General features: G+C 37.8%; 1 protein-coding gene across 6 annotated transcripts in view; it reads right to left on the minus strand.

Annotated features, from left to right (window-relative positions):
- Positions 1-27,692, minus strand: part of USP37 (ubiquitin specific peptidase 37) — a 99,790-nt gene that overhangs the window by 38,896 nt on the left and 33,202 nt on the right. For all 6 annotated transcript variants that reach the window (XM_042950151.1, XM_042950149.1, XM_042950153.1 and 3 more), the window contains 4 exons: positions 20,458-20,619; positions 6,397-6,528; positions 5,886-6,009; positions 5,208-5,398 (listed from right to left, as the gene is read on the minus strand). In XM_042950151.1, coding sequence (XP_042806085.1) covers positions 5,208-5,398; positions 5,886-6,009; positions 6,397-6,528; positions 20,458-20,619 — 609 coding nt within the window. The remainder of the gene's footprint in view (positions 1-5,207; positions 5,399-5,885; positions 6,010-6,396; positions 6,529-20,457; positions 20,620-27,692) is intronic.

Consider the following 27,692-nt stretch of genomic DNA (forward strand, 5'->3'; position numbering starts at 1 on the left):
TCCTTCCCAATCACTATCCCTTTCTCCCAAAAGGTAACTATTATCCTAACTTCCAACACAACAGATGAGTCTCGCCTGTTTTTGAACCTTATCTAAATGGAACCATACAGTACGTTTTCTGTAGTCTCTCTTGTTCAACATGATTGTAAGTTCAATCATGCTTACTGCATGTGGTTATAACCCATCTTTATTGCTGGCTCACATTCACCTGTTTTGAGCATGCCACTATTTATCCACAATACTACTGATGGACATTTGGATTGTTTCCAGCTTTTGACTACACAAGCAGTGATGCTTCAAAAATTCTATGTGTTCGGATACACTTTCTGCCCACAGGTCCTGTCCCTGTGCTTTAACAAAAATACCTTTTTGCACTGAAAAAAATAAATACAATAAATAAAAATTCTATGTGTTTTTGGTAAACTTCTGTCAGACCTGTTTGATTATTGGATATATATGTGTGTGTGTATATATATATATATATATATACACACACACATATATATACACACATATATATATGTGTGTATATATATGTGTGTATATATATATATATATATATATATTAATGTTTTTATTTTATTTGCGGGGGGAGCAGAGAGAGAGGGGAGGGGCAGAGGATCCCAAGTGGGCTCTGCACAGACAGCAGAGAGCCTGATGTGGGGCTCGAACTTGTGAACTGCGAGATTATGACCTGAGCCAAAGTTGGATGCTCAACCAACTGAGCTACCCTAGGTGCCGCTATTATTGGATGTATTTCTAAGAATTTTTAAAAATGGGCTCAGAGATCAAAACTCTGTATCTAATTTATCTGGAAGTAAATTCACTTCCTTTAAATAGTTTTAGCTGATGTTTTTCCTTCTATCTGCATATCAGCATTTTTAGTAATATTCAATCTCCTGCCCTAGTTCTCTACTGCCATAGTTGAAGACTGGAGATCATCAGAATATATTTGTTCATTCAACAAATATTTGAGTCCCTCTCTAATAGGCAGAATTCTAAGACGACCCTTGCCTTTGTATAACTCCATCCCCTTTAAGAGAATGTGAGACTGTGATGAGCTATCACTCCCAAGATGATGTTACTTTACATGACAAAGGGATTTTACAAATATGATTGTTACTAATCCTAATGTTGAGTTGATAAAAAAGGAGATTATCTGAGTAGCTCGGATCTAATCACATGAGCTCTTTAAATCTGGATCTAGAGATATGAAATAGAGGAAGTCAGGGATTCAAAGTCAGAGACACTACTGCTGACCCGAAAGAAAGCAACTGCTATGAACTGCCTAAGAAAGCCACAGAGCATGAAACTACAGGCAGCCTTTAGGAAATTAGTAGTTCCAGCCAACAGCCAGCAAGAAAATGGGGACTTCACTGCTACAATCATAAAGAACTAAATTCTGCCCACAACCTTAAAGAGCTTAGAGGGGGATCCAGATGAGAACATGGAACACCTTGATTTCAGCCTCTGATACCATGGGCAGAGAACATGGCCACACCTTGCCTAGACTTCTGACCTATGGAGCTGTGAATTAATTAGCAAATATTGTTTAAAAGCTGATAAATTTGGGCAATTTCTTATGCATCACTAAATATGCCTCCTATCTGCCAGAAACTGTTCTAGTAGCACTGAAGTTGCAGCAATGAACAAACCCAAGATAGAATACCTCCTGCACAAAGCTATACTGGAGGAAAAGGGCAATAAAAAATATGTAAGTAATATGTATAGTATGTTAGTGATAAATGCTAAGGGAAAAAAAAAAAAGTAGCGATCAGAGTAGATGGTTAGAATTTAAATAGGGTAAATTCCTAGAAAACGCCTTACTGAGCAAGTGGCCTTTACATAAAGATATAGAGGAAAATATGGGGAAAGAGAATTTGAGATAAAGGTAAGTGAAAAAGGCCCTTAGGTCCCAGGATCCTGGTTTTGGGGACAACAAACAAACAAACAAACAAACAAACAAACAAGGAAGCTAGTTTGGTTGGAACAGAATAAGCAAGGGGAAAGACTGGTAGGAGACAAAGCCACAGTTAACTGGGGGAAAAGGGGCTGCTGACAGATCATATGGGATTCTGCAGATCACGGTGAGAATTTCAGCTTTTATTTTATAGGTTATGAGGAAAAGCCTAACATGAACTAACTTACTTCTACTTCATATGGATCACTTTGGCTAATGTGTTTAAACTAGACTACAGGGAGACAGGACAGAAACATAGAGACCAGTTTAGAAGGTACTCCAACAATCCCGGCAAGAGATGATGGTGGCTCTGATCAGCTGGTGGCAACAGGTCAGATCCTGGATGTACTCTGAAGGAAGAGCTGAAAGGATTTCCTGACACATGAGATGCAGGGGTGCAAGAGAAAGAGAAGAGTTAAGAAATACACCACCCTTTTGGGCTGATAAACCCTACGTATGGAACTGTTACTACTGAGATAGGGAAGACCACAGAAGGTTTTATAGAGAATATTAAGTACTTAGTTTTATATAATTTAAGTTCTTTGAATGCAGAATTCTTCATATTCAATATTACTATATTGAAATACCTTATAACTGAAAACAAGTCAAATTAAACTACAACGGCTTAAAAAAATAAGTACTTTTGGTAAACTGGCCACACTAACTTACAGCAAAGATGTATCAGAGGCTAAACAATGATAATTACAATCTGAGGTGCATGCAGTCTTCCTTCAGCCAAAAACTATTTTGTGTTTAAAGAATGCTCTTGGGGCACCTGGGTGGCTCAGTCAGTTAAGCCTCCAACTTCAGCTCAGGTCATGATCTCACGGTTTGTGGGTTCGAGCCCCGCTTCAGGCTCTGTGCTGACAGCTCAGAGCTTGGAGCCTGCTTCGGATTCTGTCTCCCTCTCTCTCTGCCCCTCTCCTGCTTGCACTCCATCTCCCTCTCTTCAAAAAATAAACATTAAAAAAACTGGAAAAAAAAAAAAAAAAGAAGTCTTAAAGAAAAAATCCTAATAAAGCAACTACAGCAAGGCCTTCAAGGAAGTAGTACCACAGCTGTTGTGGCCTCATAGAGCCTTTCTGCCTCCCAGACTTGCCACATTCTTGGGCCACTGTTCAGCCTGGCCACCTGGCATGTCTACATCCCATGAAATATGTCACTTCATGCATGGTGCACACACCCCAAGTGTACACCCAACATCTGGATGCTGCACAAGCGAAGTGCCTGACTGCTGCCATTGGCACAGTGCAGTAGCCACTGCTCTGATATGACTTCTTTCTTCTTGTGCTACCTGGAGCCATTTCTATCAGAGGCAACTGAAATTCACCTATGAAAAGAAGTTTGGTTGGCACCCTCACAATTAAATGATACAATCACAAATAATCATCAAAATTTTATTTCTTTAACTTGAACAGATTTTGTATGGAAGTGCATTAGAAGAAAGAGAAAGATGACTGGCTACCATATTATTAACTGCTGGTGGGGCTTCCAGTTTGTAAAAAGAGATGGGCTGTATTTATAAGACCTGGACTTTTTCTTTTAAAATAATTTATCCACTGGGGGAAAAAGATTGAAGAAATTACGATGGCAAGAAATGTCACACATACTAGTAATATAAATTATCTGTATAGTGTCCATCTGAATGTTCAAAATTCTAATCCAAATTACTGGAATGTTATAGCTGGAAGAGACCTCATGAACAGTCTATGAAAAACAGAGATATGGAAGACAGAATGGATAATGGACAGCCAATATATGGGTGTTGAGTATTTCTTTTTTTTTTTTTTAATGTTTATTTATTTACTTTTGAGAGAGACAGAGAGAAAGGGAGGGAGAGAGCACTTGTGCGCATGCATGCACGTGCATGAGCAGTGGAGGGGCCGAGAGCGGGGAAAAGAGAGAATCCCAAGCAGGCTCTGCACTGTCAGTGCAGAGCTCGATGCAGGGCTCACTCACGAGATCATGAGTGAGATCATGACCTGAGCTGAAATCAAGTCAGATGCTTTAACTCACTGAGCCACCTAGGTGCCCCAGGTATTGACTATTTCTAAAGAAAACTCCAAAACAGATGGAAGAGAAGCACTATTTAAAGAATAGTTTCCTTGAGTCGAAGAAAATCCCAAATCTTCAGATGAAAAAGCTGTATCACGTTTAAGGGAAAATTAAACAAAATATTTAGATGTAAACTTGTGAAACTGAATTTCAAAAATAAAGAACACCACGGGTTTTCAGAAGAAAAACATTACCCACAAAATCAGGTTTCTCCCAAATGTCACAGAGTAATAGGATATGATGGGAAAGTGTATATAAGATATTAAGGGGGAAAGGTTATGTGTGATTCAATAGTTCTGTATTAAGTCATGTGCGAAAGCCACAAAACTAATTCTTACCTATATAGAAGAATTCCACTCTCTCTGAAAAACATTCAGAGATGTACTATCAATAACTAGGAAACTAATCAAAATAGAACCTTTTGATGTGAAGTGCAAGGTACAGAAGTCCTGACAGTGAGCATGGAAATTAATTAAATGTAGAAAGTCTGAATAATGAATGGAAAATGGTTAAAAACCACTGCAAAAGTTAAAATAATTCAAATTCTGATCCTGTAAAAAAAATCCCATTTTTAATATAAACAATTTGGTTTAATAAAATAAGCAACTAATAAGAGGGAGTCTTTCCAGGGAAAAAGAACAAGTACTCCCAGAGTACTCAGTATTCCACGCAAAGATTAAAAAAAAAAAACAACCAAAACCAAACTTACAGATCAAAATTAAGTGCTTAGTCAGCACTAAAGCACATGACAAAATAGTCCAGTTCTCCTTAGTTCTCACCCTACAAAGCATTTTTACAGAAGATAAAGACACTGAAAAGAGATGTTTGGTAGAATCTATGCATTTATGTGTCCTTATGACATAGAAAGGAAGAATTAAAACCTTCTCAAAGAATTTTAATCACCTGCCATAAAGAATTAAAAAGGCGGGGCGCCTGGGTGGCTCAGTCGGTTAAGCGGCCGACTTCGGCTCAGGTCATGATCTTGCGGTCCGTGAGTTTGAGCCCCGCGTCGGGCTCTGTGCTGACAGCTCAGAGCCTGGAGCCTGTTTCAGATTCTGTGTCTCCCTCTCTCTGACCCTCCCCCGTTCATGCTCTGTCTCTCTGTCTCAAAAATAAATAAACGTTAAAAAAAATTTTTAAATAAAAAAAAAAAAAAAAAGAAAAAGGCAAAGAGTTTTCCTAGACTACTTACGCTTTACAGATGATGGAGTGCTGAACCTCAAATTCCAAGTTAGTAATAACAGGGCAAGTGTATACCCTGGTAGCTGAAATATCTGATGAAGTTTCTTCTCCAGGAACAGGTTCAGTCTTCCAAGTTTTATTTAACTTTTCCATGTCCTCTTTCAGCTGGTCTAAGCACTGACTTAAAAATTCATGAGCATCCTAAGAAGGCACAATATCTTTAATTATAAGATCAAAGCCTTTCTTGTCACAAAAATAGCTTGCTAACATTGTGATCTATACAACTAAAGCATTTGGAGGTTAATTAACACAAAAAAGGTCAGATTTATTCTAACAATTTGGGGGTACATATTTTGTGAATAAGAATAAATGACGGATTTTATATTTTTAACTACCAGGGGGACTAGCATGAATAAATAAATGAATCACTCCTACTTTAAGAAAAAGTATGTTAGCTTTTGTAGCTAAAATAGCCCAAGTTCCCGTAATGGCAAACGATATCTGTATTATTAAAATACGATAAAATACACAGAAGAGTCATATTAAACCTTACCCTAAGTCCTCAGGTTTTACAACCTGTGATGAACACATGTACACAAATCTCATTTTAAAATAAAAATCAGGTAACACACTGAAATCATTTCAATTTCCCTTATCTCTAAAGTGTTTAAAAACAATGAGTACTCACATTCTGCATATAACCAGAGAATCTCTCTGCTGTGGCTGAAATGGCATTTTTAACCTTCTTGAGTAAATCTTTTTTGGTCTCTGAATTACAGATATCTTTTTTAACAAGCAAGTGTGCAAAGCGTCTGTTAAAACAAGAGACAAATTTAGTGAAGTTTTACAAAAGTTTGGATAGCATGATATCTGAAAGACTATTACCAATAAAACTTTGAACTTTAACATTTATTTTTGAGAGACAGAGCGTGAGTGGGGGAGGGGCAGAGAGGGAGACACAGAATCCAAAGCAGGCTCCAGGCTTTGAGCTGTCAGCCAGAGCCCGACACGGGGAGCTCAAACCCACAAACTGTGAGATCATGACCTGAGTCGAAGTCAGATGCTCAACTGACAGCAATCCAGGTGCCCCTAAAACTTTAAGCTTTAAGTGTCTAAGGCACATAAAATTTTAAGTGTCCGCAACTGTTATTCTATAATTAATAAGGTAAAAGTTTATTTAGTAAATATGTAACAATTACCTGATAAGTGCATTGAGTGGAATTTTCTTCCATGGGATACCTTGCTTAAGCAAGTCATTTGCAAATGATTGGAGTGAAAACAGAGATTGTAAAATAGCATTCATGTAGCAGGTATTTCCCAAATTGGAGAAGCTGAAAATGAAAAAAAAAAAAAATAATAATATAATGCTTTTGAAGACAATAGTAGTTCCTGACATATGTTCATTAAAGCAGGGGTTCTCCACTACAGCATGCTTCAGAATCACATAGAGGGCTTGTTAAAATACATATTGCTAAGCCCTGTAGGTCTAAACAGAGAGGGTGCAAAACTGCATTTCTAACAAGATTCCAGTTGATGCTGATGCTGCTGGTCTGAGGACTATACTCTGAGAACCACTGCATTATAAGATTATAACAAGTAAAGCTGTACATTTTCAAATGAATGTTAAAAAGAACTGGGGACTTATTCAAAGAGTAATCTGTTCTTATTTATAATTTTAATTTTTCATTGAGATATAACTTACTCATTACTCTTCAGGATATGCCCAGAAGTAGAACTGCTGGATCACAGGATATATGTATTTGGCTTTAATGGGCATTGCCAAACATATTCTAAAGCACATATTTTTAAAAAAACTTCTATTTGAAAATATTCCCAAACTGTCAGAAAAGTTGCACAAGAATATTCTTTGTCCAGATTCATCAACTGTTAACCTTTTGCACTATATGCTTTGCCATTTAATGCATCTCTCTCTGTATTTCTTATGACGCGTGTGAGAGTAAGTTGCATAAATCGTAACTCTTAAGCCCTATATACTTCAGGGTGTATTTCATAAGAACATTCTCTTATATAACCAAGGCAGAGTTACCAGCATTATAAAATTTAATGCCGATATACTCTTATCTAACATACTTCAATCCAATTTTGCCAACTGGCCCAATATGTTTATAGCATCCGCCCCCTGACCCCTGGGCTAAGCACAAGATTCAGTCCAGAATAGGATGATGCATTTAGTACTCGTGTCTCTTCAGTTTTTTGTTTTTTTTTTTAAATCCAGAGTACTTCTTCAGCTTTCTCTTTCACGACATTGACATTTGTGAAGAATACATCCTCCCCCCCATCACTATTTTTTAATGGACTGTTCTTCATGCTGGGTTTGTTATTTCTTCATGAGATTCAGCCCAGGCTGGAAAAACACAGTGACATATAGTGATACTGTCTCCTTCCAAGGGTATCACATTCAGAGGTACATGATATTACTGTACTATTCATTGGTGATGTCAATTTTGAATACCCTGAAGAACTTCCACTTCAGACTATGAGAAAGTATCAGGGTCTGGAATTATCCTACCACCATAAACAATGGGGGGGAAAAAGGACAAAACATTGGACAACAGGCAGCGCAGGACTGTGACTCTTATGAGAAGGGAAGCAGTGTGAATCCTACCATTATGCAGGGTTTCTGGCTGCAGGCAATTTGTGAACTGCAGTCCAGGGAGGCATACCCAAACAGCCCAGGAATTAAGCTGAACTGAGTTGAAACAAATCAGAGTTTGATAGGCTGAGATTGCTTAGATGTCTGGGACAGAGTACCTGAGGGGAGGGAGCTGTGCAAAGGAAAAGCTCCAGAAATAGGCACAGTCTGTTGAGTATTCAGCTAAATACCAACCTGTGCATGTTTAGGGTGAAACCCTGTGACACCAGGCAAGAACTTCAAGGAAAAGAATGATTATTGGGGATTTTTTTTTCTAATGTTTACTTTTGACACAGAGAAGAGAGAGAGAGAGACAGAGAGAGAGACAGAGCATGAGCGGGGGAGGGGCAGAGAGAGAGGGAGACACAGAATCTGAAGCAGGCTCCAGGCTCTGAGCTGGCAGCACAGAGCCCGACGCAGGGCTCAAACCCACAGACCACGAGATCTTGACCTGGGCCCGATGTCGACGCTCAACCGACTGAGCCACCCAGGCGCCCCATGGGGAACTATTAGCAGAATAATTTCCAGAGCTCTTGCAGGACCCAAAATTGGTTGAATTCCAACCAGAGGAGAGAGATCTAGATGAACTCAGAGGGCATTAGCAGAAATACCAGAAGACCCATGCTTTAGGAAATGAATTACATTAGCCTTAGAATAAAGTCTACTCTAGGTTTAACACCAAAGAGCTTAAACAAAAGTCTCAGAATAATCAAACCCAAGTTGCAGATATTAAAATAGCTATTATAAATATACTTTTTTTTCACATTTTTAAAAATTTTTTTGAGAGACAGAGAGAGACAGACAGACAGATAGAGTGCAAGTAGGGGAGGGGCAGAGAGAGGGAGTCACAGAATCCAAAGCAGATTCTAGGCTCTGAGCTCTCAGCAGAGCCTCAAGCAGGGCTCGAGCTCACAAACTGCGAGATCATGACCTGAGCCGAAGTTGGATGCTTAACCAACTGAGCCACCCAGGTGCCCTGCTATTATAAATATGCTTTAGAGGTGCCTGGGTGGCTTGGTCGGTTAAGCGTCTGACCCTTGATCTTGGCTCAGGTCTTGACTTCACGGTTTGTGGGTTCAAGCCCCACATCGGGCTCTGTGCTGACAGCATGGAGCCTACCTGTGATTCTCTCCCTCTCCCTCTCTCTCTGTCCTTCCCCTTTCATGCTGTCTTTCTCAAGTTAAATAAACTTAAAAAAAAATACTTCGTGTGATCACAGGTGCAGAGAAAAACATAAATATAAGAGGAAAGAAATGAAAAATATAAATAAGCCCCAAACTAATTTTAGAGATAAAAAACACAATAAATGAAAATATTATTGAATGAGATTAATAGCAGATTAGACACTAAAGGAAATACCACTGAACCTGAAGACACACCAACTTAAAACATATTTAAATATAGTATTATATTCCAATTTAAATAAAATATAATTTTACACATTCTATTTTATATATTTTAAAAATATTTTATGTATACATATAAGCAAACATGTATATTTTTATTTCTTTTGTAAAAACAGAAGATAGATGGAATGCTATATGGTATATACTTAGTAACTTGTTTTTTTAATTTACCAACACATACTTCGTTATTTTCATGTTTCTTTTTTAAATTTATTATTATTATTATTTTTCATTTTTAGAGACAGAGTGAGTGAGTAGGGAAGAAGGATAGAAGGAGGGAATCTTAAACAGACTCCACCCTCAGCAGGGAGCCTGACTTGGGGGCTCAATCCCCACAATGCTGGGATCATGACCTGGGCTGAAATGGAGTCAGATGCTCAACCAATTGAGCCACCCAGCCACCCCGGGTTTCTTGTTTACCACTACTAGGTGTGAAACAGTATTTCATTTTGGCTATGAGTTTATATACCTTCTTCAACTTTTTACACTTTTTTTTCATAGCTGCACAATTCTCCTTTGTTTCTAGAAATCTATCCATTTCATCTAGTCACCTAATTTATTGATGTAATCATAGAACGGTCTTAAAATCCTTTTTATTTTGGTAAGATTGGTAGTAATGTACCCACTTGTGTTTCCGATTTTAGTTATGTGAGTCTTCTATTTTCGTCAGTTTAAAGGTTTGTTGATTTTGTTGATCTTCTCAAAGAAACAACTTTCGGTTTGGACGACTGTCTCTTGTTTTTCTATTCTTTATTCATCTCTTCTCTAATCTTTATTATTCTCTTCCTCCTGCTAGCTTTGGGTTTAGTTTGCTCGTCTTGCGCTAGTTCTTTAAGGTGTAAAGTTAGATCATTGATTTGAGGTCATTTTTAAAAATATCATGAGAAAATATACATAAAACTTACCATTTAACCATTTTATACATTTTTTTAAAAAGCAAACTCTATGCTGAACGTAGGGCTCAAACTCACGACCCAGAAATCAAGAGTTGCAGGCTTTGCCGACTGGGCCAGCCAGGCACCCCACCATTTAACCATCTGAAGGTGTACAGTTCAGATGCCTTAAGTACGCTCGTGCTGTGGTGCAACTATTACCACCATCTATCTCCAGAACTATACTGTTTTCCACAGTAGCTGCACTATTTTACATTCCCACCAGCAATGTATAATGGGTTCTAATTTTTCTACAGCCTCACCAATGTTTCTTTTTTAATGTAAGTGTTTCCTGCTATAAATTTCCCTCTGGGTACTGCTTTTGCTGCATCCCGTTAATTTTGGTATGCTGCTAGGGCTTTCATTCATCTTTAAGTATTTTTAAATTTCCCTTGTGATTTCTTCTTTGACTTCATTAGTTAAGAGTGTGTTGTTTAATTTCCACATATTTCGGGTTTTCCATCTGTAACTGATTTCCAGCTTCATTCTACTGTGGTTGAAGAAGATACTTTACACGATTTCAAACTTTTAAAATGGAGACTTACTTTGTGGTGTAACATATGGTCTGTCCCAGAGAATGTTTCATGTGCATTTGAAAAGAAAATATATTCTGTCGTTGATGGGCAGAATGTTCTATATATGTCCCATACATCTAGGCAGTTTATAGTGTTGGTCAAATCACATGTTTTCCTTGGTGATTTTTCTGTCTATATGCCCTATCCATTACTGAAACTGGAGTATTGATGATACTTAGCTATTATTTTATAATGTTTATTCTCTCTGGTTTATTATTTATTTAAAAAAATTTTTAATGCTTATTTTTGAGAGAGAGTGAGCAGGGGAGGGGCAAAGATAGAGGGATACACAGAATCTTAAGAAGGCTCCAGGCTCTGAGCTGTCAGCACAGAGCACCATGCGGGGCTAAAACCCACAAACCATGTGATCATGACCTGAGTCGAAGCTGGTAGCTCAACCGACTGAGCCACCCAGGCGCCCCTCTCTAAAGTTTATTTAAAAATTTTGTCTATTAAGTCCAATGTCTATGTTTCCTTAGCAATAGTTTCCATTAATTTCTTCTACCAATGGGCCATACTTTCTTATTTCTTTGCATGTTTTTAAGTTTTATGCTGAACATTTTGAATATTATAATAATTATGGAAACTGGATTCTTAACTCTCCTCAGAATTTGTTTTTGTTATTTACTGTAGTTACATGTTTAGTCAGTTTTCTAAACTCTTTTTGTAAAGTCTGTAATTATTTGTCATGTGTGGTCCCTGAAGTCGCTGTTCCTTTGGCTTGTGTCCAGCTAATGTTCTGACAGATTTCCTTGAAATCTGGATGAGAGAAAGTGAAGAAAAAAAGGAGAAAGAGGGAAGAAGGAAAAGAAGTAGAAGAAACAACAAAATGAAAAAACTTCTCCCAGGCTTTGAAGATTGGCATTATGCTGGGGCACACTTTGAGTGCTTCTCTGGGTCATTTATAAACTCTGTCTCAGCCTCACTGCCAGCTTGCACTGATCTTACAGACTGGCCAGAAGTGAAAGCTTCATGTCTTCCTAGGTCTTTTCTGAGCATGAGTCTTGGGCATGTGCATGTTTTTCAAAATTCCTCAGCATACACAGGAGTTTTAAAAAGTCCCAATTTCCTATCGTTTTTATTTTTAATTAATTTTTTAATAAAAAAATTTTTTTAAGTTTATTTACTTTGACAGAGAGAGCACAAGCAGAAGAGGGGCAGAGAGAGAGAGAATTCCAAGCAGGCTCTGCACTGTCAGTGTGGGGCCTCATGCGGGGCTTGAAATCACTAACCTTGAGATCATGACCTGAGCCGAAGTCAGAAGCTCAACTGATTGAGCCACCCAGGTGCCCCCTATCATTTTTTTTTTTAATGTTTATTTATTTTTGAGAGAGAGAGAGAGAGAGAGAGAGAGAGAGAGAGAATCTGAAGCAGACTCTAGGCTCCGAGCTGCCAGCACAGAGCCCAACATGGGGCTCGAAGTCACAAACCGTGAGATCATGACCTAAGCTGAAGTTGGATGCTTAACTGACTGAGCCACCCAGGCACCCCGCCCCGATCATTTTTTAAATTGCCTTTTTCTTGATTTAGTGTTTGCTTGATTGCTGTAAACCTCTGTTTTCCACAGAGTTCTGACAAAGTTGATTCTGACAGTTTTGCTTGATTTTTCAATGGCTTTGTGAAGCAACAGAACGCAGGACCTCTACCACTTTATTGAGATCTTCTTCCCCTGTCAAGTTTTTAAATTCTTTGTATTTCAGAAAGATCAGCATGATATTTATGATACATGTTGCAAATATTTGCTCCTAATTTTTCTTAGTTTATGCTTTTGGCCATGAAAATTCTAATTTTTTTAATGTTTATTTTTGAGTGAGAGAGAGGGAGAGAGATTTAAGCAGGGAAGGAGCAGAGAGAGGGAGACAGAAGATCTGAAGTGGGCTCCGTGCTGATAGCAGAGAGCCTAATGTGGGAGCTTGAACTCACGAACCACAGATGGTGACTTGAGCTGAAGTCAGATGCTTAATGGACTGAGCCACCCAGGGGCCCCAAATGTAATTTTTATGTACACAAATTTATCAATCTTCTACTGAATCTTGATTTTGAGTCACAGTTACAAGCCTTTCCCTACACTAAAATTATAAAGAAATTCACTCCCAGTTTCTTTTAGTATTTAAAGTTTCATTTTTAAGGGTGCCTGGGTGGCTCAGTCGGTTGAACATCTGACTCGGCTCAGGTCATAATCTCACAGTTAGTGGGTTTGAGCCCCATGTTGGGCTTTGCACTGACAGCATAGAGCCTGCTTCAGATTCTCTGCCTCTCTCTCTGTCCTTCCCCAGCTTGTGCCCTAGCCCTCTCAAACATTAAAAAGTTTTTAAAAAGTTCCATTTTTAAAATTGAGGACTCTAATTTTGAATTTATTCTTGCATACAGTTGAGATGAATCTAACTATATTTTTCAAAATAGCCATATAGATATGTCAACCCCATTTATTAAAAGAAAAATACTTCTTGTCCCTGGACTTTCTATTCTGTTCCACTGACCTGTCTATTCATGTATCAGTACTAAGCTATTTTATTTTAGTCTAAAAAACCACTTTTTTTAATGTTTATTTATTTCTGAGAGAGAGAGAGAGAGAGACAGAGTCTGAGCAGGGGAAGGGCAGAGAAAGAGGGAGGCACAGAATCCGAAGCAGGCTCCAGGATCCGCACTGTCAGCAAGCACCCAACGCGGGGCCCAAACTCACAAACTGTAAGATCATGACCCGAGCTGATGTAGGACACTTAACCGACTGAGCCACCCAGGTGCCCCAATACTGAGCTATTTTAATCATAAGGACTTTATAATATTACAAATATAGTAAGACTATTTCCCCCTTTATTTCTTCCCAGTATTTTCCTAACTTGCTGTGTTTTTCCATATCAACCTTTTTTTTAAAAGTAGGCTTCATACCCAGTGTGGAGCCCAATGTGGGGCTTGAACTCATGACTCTGAGATCAAGACCTGAGTGGAGATCAAGAGTCAGACTCAACCAGCTGAGGCACCCAAGCGCCTCTCCATATGAACCTGTGCACACAAAAACATCAACTAGCCTAGCTCCATAAAAAAGCTTTTCAGTCTTTTTATTTGGATCACATTAAACTTACAAATCATTTTAGGGAGAACCATATCTTGATCATGCTAGGATGTCCCCCACCCCAAGAACATGGATGTTTCACATGTATTTAAGTTTATTTTATATCTTTTTGAAGCATTTTATAGTTTCCTTCATTCAATTTTAAGTAACTCTTGCTAAGTTTCTTTCCATGTATACACACACACACACACACAAAACCTTTTTTTGTTGCTACTGTACATGGGGCCTTCTGTTCCATTATCTTCCATCTGATTATCTGTATTAATATACCAAATTGTTCTGTATGTTAATTTCCAATCCTGTTCTCTGCCTAAGGCTTTAAGTTAGTTTCACCATGGTTTATAGGTCTTTCTTTTCCAATGCTTATGTTTCTATTTCCTTTCTCTTGTGTAACTGCATTGGTTAGTACTTCCAATACAAAATTAAATAGAAATATAAATAGCAGGCATCCTTGATTTCTTCCTTACTAAACACTGGTTTTAAAAGTGAGGTATATATTTATTTATTTTTAATTTTATTTTTAAAGTTTTTATTTATTTTTGAGACAGAGAGAGACAGAGCATGAGCAGGGGAGGGGCAGAGAGAGAGGAAGACACAGAATCTGAAGCAGGCTCCAGGCTCTGAGCTGTCAGCACAGAGCCTGACGCGGGGCTCGAACCCACAAACCAGGAGATCATGACCTGAGCTGAAGTTGGACACCCAACCCACTGAGCCACCCAGGCGCCCCAAAAGTGAGGTATATATTTAATCAGGTTAAGGAAGTATTCACTGATTCTTATGTTTTCAAGTGTTTTTATCAGAAATGAGTGTTATATTTTGTCAAAGATTTTTTCGGTATCAACAAAGAAAGTCATATGATTTTTTCTTTGGCCTAGTAGTACAGTAAATTATAATAATAGGTTTCCTAATATCGAACTATCTTGCAATCTTGGTATGAACTTGTTCGGTCACAGTTTATAGATTTTCTATATTTTTATTATACATTTTATTATATTTTATTATTTTATTTATATTATATTTTATTATAATATAATATATAATTAATATAATTATATATAATTATATATTATATATAATATATATAATATAATATACTATAAATATATAGTATATATATTTAATATATTATATATAATGTATATTATATATTATATATAATTATATAATATATAATATACATTATATATAATATATAATATAATATAATATAATATTTATTATATTATTTATATTATATTTTATGTATATTATAAATAAAATATATATTTATATTTTATTATTATTATTAATTATATAATATATAATAATATATAATATTATTATTTATTATTTATTATTTATTATTATATTTTCTTAATGTGATACTGGAATAGAAATATATCAGTATTTAACTTAAGGTTTCTTGCATCAGTATTCATAAATGATACTGGTTTGTAACTTTTTGTGTGTACTACTTGAACAAACACATACAGTAAAACCTTGGATTGTGAGTAACTTGTTCTGCAAGTGTTCCAGAAGAGTGAACATTTCTGATAAATTTTAACTTGATAAATGAACGATGTCTTGCAATATGAGTGGTATGTGATGCCGAATCTCACATGATCACAATTGAGCTAATGGTTCTCTCTCTCTTTCTCTCTCTCTCTCTCTCACACCGCAGGATTGTGGATGATCGTCCCCCATGCTCAGATGCTCAGGTCCAGGCCCTGGTGTTCGGCAGAAATCAGTGATTTCAGTGATTTTTCAGGATGTTGGAAGGTGCCCACAACTGGCACTCGTGTATTTTTTGTCACATCAAAGCACCTATGGACAGTCCTTTGCTTTTCCATACAAGAGTAAGCTCAGGAATGCTTTGCTTCATTCTAGGTCAGGCTGTCTGCGGATATAGATCCTTTCCTCTGCAGCCTTATTGCCAGTTATATTAAATACAGTATATGACAAGAGTTTATTAATACTGTACTGCAGTCAACATCTGTTACTGAAAGTTGTCCTACACAACAGTCCTCCTCTCTCTTATCTCCCTCACACCAGCCACAAAGGTTTTCAAAGATAAGTGCAGGTTAATTTATTTTTCTTTATATTTTGTATTTTCTTTATTATTTTGTATTACAGTAATCATTTTTTTAAGTTTACTCATTTATTTTGCGAGATAACGGAAATCATGGGTGGGGTAGGGGCAGGGAAAAAGAGGGAGAGAGTGAGAATCCCAAGCAGGCTCTGTCAGCACGGAGTCTGATGTGGGGATTGAACTCACGAACCATGAGATCATGACCTGAGTTGAAATCAAAGTCGGGCACGTAACCAACTGAGCCACTCAGGTGCCCCTATTTATACTTTTTTATGGTGCCATTAACTCTTACTTCTTAAGCTTTTTCTTTTACTATCTAGTCTGTCCATTTTAAAAGGCAACCTTTGACTCATACCTATTACCTCTGACACAATTATTTTATTCTACTTCTTTTCTCTCCCTTTCCATTTCCTTTCAGATGCAATCATACTCCTTTGACAGAAGACGTAATGTTTATATACCATCTTTCCATGTGTTCCCACCATTGTTTTAGTCTTAGCTCTACAACCAAATACATGAAAGTTCATCACCTATGTCTTGTCAATGTCTCCCTTGTCACCTCTTGGTTGGGCGAAGCTCACACTCTGCAGATTCCTCATGAAGAGCATATGTATACAGTTTTTGGAGTTCTTCCACTTCAAAGCTTATTTTCTCTAGCCTGCATACTTGGCCGCTTGGATTGGCACAATCTTTGTGCATCCTTTCTTTCCTCAAGTTTCTTCAAAATTTTGTTCTTTTCTTGTCTTGCTTTGAATGATGACTTGAGAAGTCTGGTATCGGTCTTCTCTTGCCCTTGCAAATAATTTCATCCTTTTGACTCAAGCACTGAGGATTTCTCCGTATCTTTGAAGTCTAATAAAACTTAATCTAAAGTCTAACAGTTTTCTTATCTTTAAAGTCTAGACTGTTAGACTCTAATGGGACCTTCCTTGCCTGTTTCCGAGTTCAACTCTTTCTCCCTGATTGTTTATTATTTACTTACTTATTTATCTCTGATTGTTCATACTTCTCCATCTCATCTCCACTCCCCCTTGGGTGGTTCTTCTGTTTTCCTTCAAAGCCCCTTATTAAATTTTCATGTAAACTTATTTTCCCTTGGGGACCTTTAATTTAGCCTTTTGATATGATGTCTTTCTTCTTTTTTCGGAGCATAAGCAACTGCCATTTCTTCCTGTTTGCCCATTTTGATTTAGGGTTTGAATTCCTGATCCATGGTGTTTTTTTCATACCTTCAAATGCTTGTCTAAGGACATTTAATTCAGTTTTGGGTGCTATACAACAGTTTCCTCATGGTTCATGGTGATTGCAGGGGTACAATTTTTTTTGGTCTAAATATTTTGAATCATGGTTTTTTTCCTTATAATTTTGTATGGCAGTGGCCTGCTTTTTACATTCCTGTTCATTTCATGGACAGGGTTCCTAAGTATACCTTCTTCTGTTAGTTTAGGAAAAAGCCGTTTCTTTAATGGAAGATGGTAGTGGTGGTAGAAGACAAGGCAGGGTTGGCATGTCTTGTTTGCCCTTTATTTCAGCACAACTCATAATTTTTCTCTCATTTTTTTCTTTTGCTTCTAAACCAAGTCTCCAGGTTTGGATGATTCCTTCCCCACAAGTAATGCTTCTTTGAGACTGTTACTTCTGACACCAATTACTTGCAAGTTCCTTTCCTGTAACCAGAGCTGTGAACTACCAAGATCCAGACTTACATTCAGTATTTCAGCAGATGGTATCTGAATTTCTCTGACAGTGATTTTTCTTTTTTCCTATGCTTCATCTAAGCCTTCTACTGCCTATATATTTTTGTTTCACGGAATCTCTAAAGCCTCCTATCCCCAACTCAGCACTCACAGGCTTAAAGCAGTAGAAAATAACACTACTGGCATTTGGTTTGCTTCTCTACCCAGAAGGTAGTTTGCAGGTGATAGTATTCTTTCTCTCCTAGTAATGCTAATGGTTATGTGTGCTTTTCTTTGCACTACTCATTCATTTTATATTTTTTTGAGGATTTGTAAGGAACAATGGAATTAGGTGGCCTCCTTTAACCTCTAGATCTGGCAGTTTTCCACTGTTTGTTGTTGTTTTTTAATTTTTTAACATTTATTCATTTTTGAGAGACACAGAGAGACAGAGCGTGAATGGGGGAAGGGCAGAGAAACAGGGAGACACAGAATCTGAAGCAGGATCCAAGCTCTGAGCTGTCAGCACAGAGCCCGACGTGGGGCTTGAACTCACCAACTGTGAGATCATGACCCGAGCCGATGTCAGACACTTAACCGACTGAGCCACCCAGGCACCGCTGTTGTTGTTGTTTTTAAGGAGTCCTTAGTCCTGAGTACTTAGCCTACTTGAAACCCTACAGTCTAATTCATGAAACAAGTCTGAAAAAAAGAAAGCTATATTCCTAGAGATGGGTATAGGTATATACCAAAATTAAAGAAACACTAGAAGTAGACAGGAAGTCTGGAGCATCAACAGTGGGTAACTCATGAGAATTTCAAAGGACTCTGCAGGAAGCAAATGACAGAGACCAGAAATGGAAACAAAGACCAGAAAACAAAGACTGCATAAGAGAAGACAATAAGAAAATGAGACAAATATGATGAAGATAGAGACAAGATCTGGATAAAAAATGGTCACAAGAGGGGACAGGTATGACTAATATAACAAGAATGTTGTCTAGTAAGGAGAAAGCAGGGTAATAATTTGAGGCAGACCAAAAATTTGGTGAAAAAAGCACAGGGGAAAAAAAGCTCAGAGAAAAGGAACAGGAAAACAGAGAAGAAAGTGAAATGTCTTCACTGTAAATTCTATATTATTATCTGCTATGACATGAAGCATATAAATCACTATGGATAAGCCAAATTGGGAGATGCCACTCATTCAAGTAAAAAGATTACCTTAAAGCGAGTACAAAAGCAATAATTTGAGCAACACTGAAAACAAACTGGTAGATGTGAGGAGAGCAGTTTGGTAAGAATAATAAAAAAATTTCAAAACTTCAAAATTGTAGTCTTAACAAAAATACACTTCCAAAAATTTATACTAAAGTTCCAATAAATATTAAAAAGATACGCATGAGAATCTTCATTCTAGCCTAGATGGTAATGGCAAAAAGGGAAATCTAAATGTACACTAACATGGTTAAAGGTTATGTCATAATATAGGAGGAAGCCCATGATTAGTATGGAGTGAAAAAAAATCAAGGAACAGAGAAGTAATAGAGCACAGGGGTTAAGAATGCAAGTGGAGCCCAACTGACGAAGTTTACTACTGCTGTACCACTGACTATATCACCTTGAGAAAGTTAGTTACCTTATCTAAGCCTTAGTTACTTCATTTGTAAAAACCAATTTTTTTTTAAGTTTATTTATTTATTTATTTTTTTTTTTTAAATTTTTTTTTTTTCAACGTTTTTTATTTATTTTTGGGACAGAGAGAGACAGAGCATGAACGGGGGAGGGGCAGAGAGAGAGGGAGACACAGAATCGGAAACAGGCTCCAGGCTCCGAGCCATCAGCCCAGAGCCTGACGCGGGGCTCGAACTCACGGGCCGCGAGATCGTGACCTGGCTGAAGTCGGACGCTTAACCGACTGCGCCACCCAGGCGCCCCTAAGTTTATTTATTTTGAGAGAGTGTGAGACCACCTGTGCCAGTGGGGGCGGGGGGGGGGGGGGGGGGAGGGAAGATCGAAGAATCCTAAGCAAGCTCTGTGCTGTCAGTGCAGAGCCCAATGAGGGGCTCGATCCCACAAACCATGCATGAGATTATGATCTGAGCCGAAATCAAGAAAGAGTCAGATACTTAACCAAATGAGCCATCCAGGCACCTCTAAATGCAGATATTTCATACATCTATCTCACAGAGCTGCTATGAGAATTTAAAGAAAAAAAATCTATTTAAACACTTAGTACACAGTATTTGGCATGTAACAAATACTTTAGGTAAGAGCGCTACAATTATTATTAGTTATTACATTGTGATCTCTCTCTCCTTTTAAGTTTATTTTGAGAGAGAGTGCATGTGCAAGCAGGGGAGGGGCAGAGAGAGAGGGAGAAAGAATCCCAAGCTGGCTCTGGGAGCTGTCAGCACAGAGGCAGAGCCTGACACAGAGCTCGATCTCACGACCATGGTAATCATGACCTGAGCCAAAAGCAAGAGTTGGACGCTCAACCAACTGAGCCACCCAGGCGCCCCTATGATCTCCTTTTTATGTGTTTAATAAAACTCTAAGCATAAAGAGGCTGGGGAGCATATAAATAAAATTTAGTGCTGAAATATCTCAGGAGAAGGATGAAGTGCACGTGATTAGAAAATACACTTTTTTTGCCTTATGATTAGTATGTTATACGTATGAATTTTTTTCAAAGTTCAAAAACGGGAGATCAGATAATGGCCTGATATATCATTACTAATGGATATGATAAATCTTTAATAAGGGAGTATATATTTTAAAACTGTAATTAATATGACTCCTTTCATTCTTTTTTACACCAAGCAATATATACTTTAATCACTTTACAAAAAGAAAGTAAAATACAAGGAATTTACTTACCCCTGCAGTTGCTGCTGTTGGTGAGAGGAAAGGGGCACTCTTGGTTTGTTCCAGCCAGCATAATCCTGATTACACCTCAGCTTTTTGACAGAAAGAGGAGCTGGCTGTGGAAGAAACCCCAAACTTCTTTTGGCAGAGGGAGTTTGGCTTGAAACATTAGTCCTATAAAAAAGAACAGACAATGAGGAAAGCAAAACAATTTTGAATATTATTTTCCCCCCTAGTAGATTCAGAGCAGTCAATGTCTGAAAAAAAAAAATCCTAAATTTGGGGAAATATCCATAATGATGATCACTTAGAAAAAATTCCACAAATGTAAATTAGCAAGTCTGTCAATAGCTGAAGAAGCCTGTGACACTGTACCTACTTAACCTATAATCAAAATAATCCAAGTTAATGGCTTGAAAAAAACTATAATACAGTTTTACTTTACTATTTACTTTTATTCACTTAATAGATATATTAATTTACCCAGTCTTGAAAACATTTAGGCAGTTAACTTTTTCCACTACTGCAAATAATGACACAACAAATATTCTTACCCAGTTTCCTGGAGAACTTCCTTTAGTTTATATGCTTAGAAGCAAAAATGTTAGGAATAAGTATTTTCAATTTTTAATTTTTAGTCTTCTGAAATCTTGTCACTGTTTTCCCAAAAGGCTGTACCAATTTCTATTTTCACTAATAGTGAATTTCTATTTCTTCACATGGTCTCCATCACATTAACGAGTGAAACATGATCTCATCGTTATTTTTCACATCTTTCTGATTACTACTGAGGTTGAACGTATTTTTATAATTGTTCTTCTCTGAACTGCTTTTGCGTACCCTTTGTTTTATATGGGGTTCTTAATGATTTGCAGTTTTTTAAATATTCCACATTCTAATTCCTTTTTTTTTTTTTAAACGTTTATTTATTTTTGAGACAGAGAGAGACAGCATGAACAGGGGAGGGTCAGAGAGACGGAGACACAGAATCTGAAACAGGCTCCAGCCTCTGAGCTGTCAGCACAGAGCCCGATGCGGGGCTCGAACTCACGGACCGCGAAATCATTACCTGAGCCGAAGTCAGCCGCTTAACCGACTGAGCCACCCAGGCGCCCCTCTAATTCTTTATTATATATTCTAAGTGTCAAGCTTTGACATAATCAAATTTATCAATCTTTTGTAGTTTCATATTTTTTTCTTTCATAACTGAGTTTTTATTGGTTGTTCTGAGGATCAGTACAGACACTTCAATTTGTATACAATTCTTAATGTATATACCAAAAATCTAAAAAATCATGTAGCTGTGATTCTTTTCTAAAAGTTATTCCAGTGACCTTCCAGCTTAAAATCTGGAGGCAAATTTCCCTTAACAGTATATCAAGCACCAATATCTTCAAAATGTTGATATGCTGTTACATTAAGTCCTATTAACTCACAATATCATATACACTACATACTTAAATTTTGAATCCTATAAAAGCTCATTAACAAAGTTACTAAGAAAACTAGACTACTATGACCAAGAAGTTACAGAGTACACAATTCTGACAGGGAGAGCCAAGATCAAGGAGTGGTTTTCTTTAGGAAATAATTCTACCAAAGACAACATGGGAATAAAAGTAATTTTAAAATGTTCAAGCAGTGCCTGGATGGCTCAGTTGATTAAGTGTCCAACTTCAGTTCAGGTCATGATCTTGCGGTTCCTGCGTTTGAGCCCCGCGTCGGGCTCTGTGCTGACAGCTCAGAGCCTGGAGCCTGCTTCAGATTCTGTGTTTCCCTCTGTCTCCCTGCCCCTCCCCTGCTCGCACTCTGTCTCCCTCTCTCTCTCTCAAAAATAAATGTTAAAAAAAAATTTAAATAAATAAATAAAATGGTCAAGACAGGGGTGCCTGGGTGGCTCAGTTGGTTAAGGGACCAACTCTTGATTTTGGCTCAGGTCATGATCTCACGGTTTGTGAGATTGAGTCCCACATCAGGCTCTGCACTGAGAGCACTGGAGCCTGCTTAGGATTCCCTCTCTCCCGCTCTCTCTCTCTCTCTGCCCCTCCTCTATTTGCACACTCTCATTCTCTCTCTCAAAATAAACATTAAAAAAAATGTTCAAGATCTATTAAAGGCATATCTGACTCCAAACTGCTATTTAGTATGCTTGGTATCATAGTATATAAAAACTACCCCACCTATGGAATGTTAAACTGACACCCAAGACAATCAAAGCCTCTCAAATTTAATATCCTATTATTTTCTGGTTATACCAAAAAATAAACAACCAGCAAATTATTTTACCTCTTACAAAAAAGCATTTATACTTTAAAAATGGGTTGAGATGGGATTCCCTCCTTCTTAAAAATATTTCTAGAGGTACTAAAAAACTTACATTTACAAAACAGTTGATAAAAATATTCCTCTGGATTGTACAAGAAGGGAGACAGGGACCACTGATAAGACATGGTAATGATACTAATACAGACTTGGCTTCTTTCTCTCCTGCTTCATCAGAGGCTGGACTCTCATTTTTATTTTCTCCATTTTCTGCAGGTAAGTCTTTTGTTTCTTGGTTAGCCACTTCAGCCTGTTTTCCCTTTGCTGCACTTTTGTCTGAAGACTTATCCTTTCCTCCCTCTTTGGCTTCGTTTCCACTTTTGCAGAAGCAGGTTTCTCCTCCTTTGCTGCCCCCAGTGTGAAGCTGACCTTCCTCTGCGCATCATGGCAGTGGGCCATGGCACACCGAGAGCCTTCGTGAAGCTGGGCTGCCTGGCCACTGTGCTATTAATTTTATAAGTCTATAATTTAAGGTCACAGAAATATTTTCCTATTATTTTCTCCGAAAAGTCTTAACTCTTATTTTCTTCCTATTTAGGTCTTTAATCTGCCTAGACTTTTTTTTTTCTTTTTTTTTTTTAAGGATTTTAAGTAATCTCTACACCCAATGTGGGACTTTAACTCACAGACTCCAAGATCAAGGGTCACATGCTCTACTGACTGAGCCAGCAAGGTGCCCCTACCCTAAAATCTATCATTACCTTTCCATCAGTTGTATCTCTTACGATGCATTCCTAAACACTGTAGTTTGAATAATGCAAGGTGTATTTGTTTCCATCCTTTGGCTCTCAACCTTTTTTCATCTTTATGTTGTAGTTGTTTCTTTTAAATAGTATATAGATTATTTTTCTTCCTTTAATATCCAGTTTTTTGTTTTTTTTTTTTTAATTTTTTTTCAACGTTTTTTATTTATTTTTGGGACAGAGAGAGACAGAGCATGAACGGGGGAGGGGCAGAGAGAGAGGGAGACACAGAATCGGAAACAGGCTCCAGGCTCCGAGCCATCAGCCCAGAGCCTGACGCGGGGCTCGAACTCACGGACCGCGAGATCGTGACCTGGCTGAAGTCGGACGCTTAACCGACTGCGCCACCCAGGCGCCCCTATCCAGTCTTTTTTAACAACAGTTAAAACAGTTTGTATTTATATTTAATGTCATGACTGATTCGGACTAATAACTTTTAATTTCCATATGCTAATTCTATCACCTGTGTCAGTATTTATTAACTTTTCTCCTCCATAAAGGCTGAATTTTCCTGCTTTTTTGTATGCCTAGTAAGTTATCTTTGGTGCCAGACACTAAGAATTTTTTAAGAGAGAAAGAGCATGTGTGAGTGGGGTAAGCGGGGCTTGGTAGGGAGAGAGGGAGAGACTCTTAAGGAGGCTCTGTGCCCAGTGCAGAGCCCAATATGGGGCTCGATCTCACGACCCTGAGATCATGACCCAAGCCAAAATCAAGAATCAGAATGTCACCCAGGTGCCCCTGGATATTTTTGGTTTTTATAAACATTCTTGAATTTTGCTCTGGGATGTAATTAGGTTACCTGGAAACAGTAAGATCTTTTTGGGTCTTGTTTTTAAGGTTTGTTATGTGTGAACAGAGCAGCAATTAGTCCAGGGATGGTTTTCCTCACAAATGAGGCAAGGCCTTTCTTAGCACGCACACTGCTGCTATCAGAAACAGGAACTACCTCTAACTTTAGATGAACTCCAAGTATTATTCCCTTAGATGCTTGGGGTGATTCTTTCCTAGGCCTTGGCTAGTTTCCTCACCTGAAAAATTGATCAGCAGTCAACTGAATACTCAAGGGGAACCCTCTGCAGATCTCTGCAATTCTTTCTCTGTGCAGCTATCTTCTCTGCTCGTCTGCTCTGTGAATTCCTGATGTCTTGACTTCCCAGGACTCCTAGCTTCATTTCCTCAACTGAGGAAGAGCACAGGGCTCTGACTGGTTCCCCCTCCTTGTGTGGCAGCCTGAGAACTTTCTCCACGAAGCAAGGTAGGGCAGTCATAAGGCTAACTTCATTTGTTTCCCAACTTTCATGGATCACTGTCTTTCACTGCCTCATGTCCAATGTCATGTCCATACTGTTTCATATATTTTGCCCAGGTTCTCAGTTGTTTCATGACAGAAGGCAAATCTGGTCCCTATAACTCCATCTTGGCCAGAAGCAGAAGTCATCTTTAACTTTTTATTATGTATAACTTAAGTTCTCAAAAGGAACTTAAAATGTTTTAATTTCCCTATATTCTTCCCCACTCTATTTCTCTTTAGTGTCTAAAATTTTATTAATTTTTTGCTTTCAATCCTATTGTCGCCTCATTTTATAAAAACTACCGAACTGTATTTAGATGTACAGAATAACCCTGAAAGGATATTAGCAATAGTATTTGCCTCTGGAAAGATAAAATAAACAACTAGGAATTAGAAAAGAAAGGGAGATTTACTTTTCACTGTTTGCACCCTGTAACTTCTGGAGTTTCTATATACATTTAGCATACAAATGAATAAATTTTAAAAGTATTTAGATTTTTAAATATGGTTTTATAATTTTTTGCTCAGGTATTTATTTTCACTCCTTCAATTTGCTTCTTGCTGAATTGTCTCTGTATATCTAAAAACAGCATTACTTGTCTGCATTTTTTTTTAATGTTTTTAAATTGTATTTATTTTGAGAGAGAGTGCGAGTGTGCACAAGTCGGGGAGGGGCAGAGAGAGAGAGGTAGAGAGAATCCCAAACAGGCTCTGCACTGTTAGTGCAGAGCCCAACACGGAGCTCAATCTCACAAACTGTGACATCATGACCTGAGGCGAAATCAAGAGTTGGGCTCTTAACCAGCCAAGCCACCCAGTTGCCCCACCTGCATTCTTGAATTATAATTTAGCTGGGTAGAGAATTCTTTGATGCTATTACTCCAGTGTCTTCTGTTTCTATTGTTACTAATGTCCATCTCCTTTCCTTTTATAAATGATGTAATTCCTTCAAGTAGCGTTTAAAATTTCATCTACAATGTAGATTTTTTTTTTTCAGTGTCTGCTGTTTGGCATTTGTTGAAGCTTTTCAACATGTGGACTTTCATCACTTTCATCCATACTTCTTTGGCAAGTTCCTTGTCTTTATTTTCCTCAGTCTTTTTTTCTCCAAAATGCTACTGAGATGTGGAGGATAGACCAATGGAGCCCAACACAAGTCTCTTCATTTGATTTACATTTACCACCTTCTTTCTGTGCTGCATTCCACAATCCCACATTCTTGACATGTTTAACAGGTGCCTCACTGTGGGCTTTTAATCTGCATGGGACTTTATGTTAGAGATTCAGAATTCTTGCCCCAGTGCAAGCAACACTAAAACAGACACCAATCACTAAAATTCCCATTTCTGTGTATTTGATCTCTGCTCAGAGAGCATCAGGCAAGCAGCACATTTTTGGTTCCAAACCCAGGTAGTGCTACAAAAGTGTTTTGCCTTGGTTTATTAGCACAGAAAGCAGTTCTAGATATGTAGCTTCATATAACAAACCAAGTTCTGGCCTGGAATTATGTTCAATTCCCAATCCCATGCTGGTTTTGAAGACCCAGACCTAAATACTTGACTCTAATCTGTGTTTTCCATGTGCCCATGGCTTCAGCCTATTTACTCAGTATTAGTTTTTTTCTCAATGATTTGGAAATTTTTACCTCATCGTTGAATTGCAGCTTTGCCTTAAAAATGTTTTTTCCTTCAGTCATTCCTATGTGTAGTAAATATACACATTCTATTATCTTGAGAAGAAACTTGTACTATAATTAATTTAGGATTTTTAAAAACTTGGATTCTTTTAGGATTCTTCTAATAAGCAAAAATATGTCTCTCTTTTAAATTCAAATAACTTAGTTATCACTGTAGTTATAAAGTGTCTGAAATAACCACCCAAGGCTGAATATACCTAAAGATACAGGATCAAATTCTTTACTTCACCTCATTTTATCAAATAATCAAAAAAATTTTTTACCACTTTGAATTAAATTCTACTAAAAAAACCCAAAATGTCACTTAATAGGTCATCATATAGCATGTCTATTATATACCACCATTACCCACTACCCTTACCTTTTACATTTACCACTGCCCCTCCAGGCTACATTCCAAGATAGTGCTTTCTTGACAAGCACTTACCAGTTGTCTAATATATTTATGTTCAGTAAATCTCAAAAAAAAAAAAAATTTTCAATCTGTATAGGATCAGCAATTAAGTTTCTGACTAGTCTTTCCCAATAAAAAATACTAACGTGCAACTTGTTTTTTAAAAAAAATGTCCTAACTTTTGGTAGTAGCTTAATACACAGGCAACGAAGGCAATTTAAAAACGTCTGAGGAGGCACCTGGGTGACTCTTGATTTCGCCTGAGGTCATGATCTCACTGCTTACTAGTGAGTTCAAGCCCCCTGTCAGGCTCTGCCTCTGTGCTGACAGCGCAGAGCCTGCTTAGGATTCTCTCTCCCTCTCTCTGCCCCTCCCCTGCATGTGTGCTCTCTCTTTCATAAATAAATAAGTAAAAAGCCTAAGGAGAGATCTTGATATGTTCATCACTAGGGATGATGGAAAATACACTGGTCAAGAATCTGATCACATAGTCACCACCTGTGGCCTCAGCACATTTATTCATTTGTTGAAAACATAAAAAAAAAAAAAAAAAAAAGCATCTGAAAACTAAAACATTTCCAGTTTTTAAAATAATTTTTTAAAAATTTATTTATTTATTTTGAGAGAGAGACAGAGAGAGAGTATGCAAGTGCACACACATGCATGAGAGGGAGAGAGAACCCAAGCAGGCTCCATGCGGTCAGCACAGAGTCTGATGTGGGGCTGGAGCTCATGAACCATGAGATCATGACCCGAGCCAAAATCAAGAGTCAGATGCTCAACCAACTGAGCCACACAGGC

This window comes from Panthera leo, chromosome C1 (genome assembly GCF_018350215.1).
Source record: "Panthera leo isolate Ple1 chromosome C1, P.leo_Ple1_pat1.1, whole genome shotgun sequence".
Lineage (NCBI taxonomy): Eukaryota > Metazoa > Chordata > Mammalia > Carnivora > Felidae > Panthera > Panthera leo.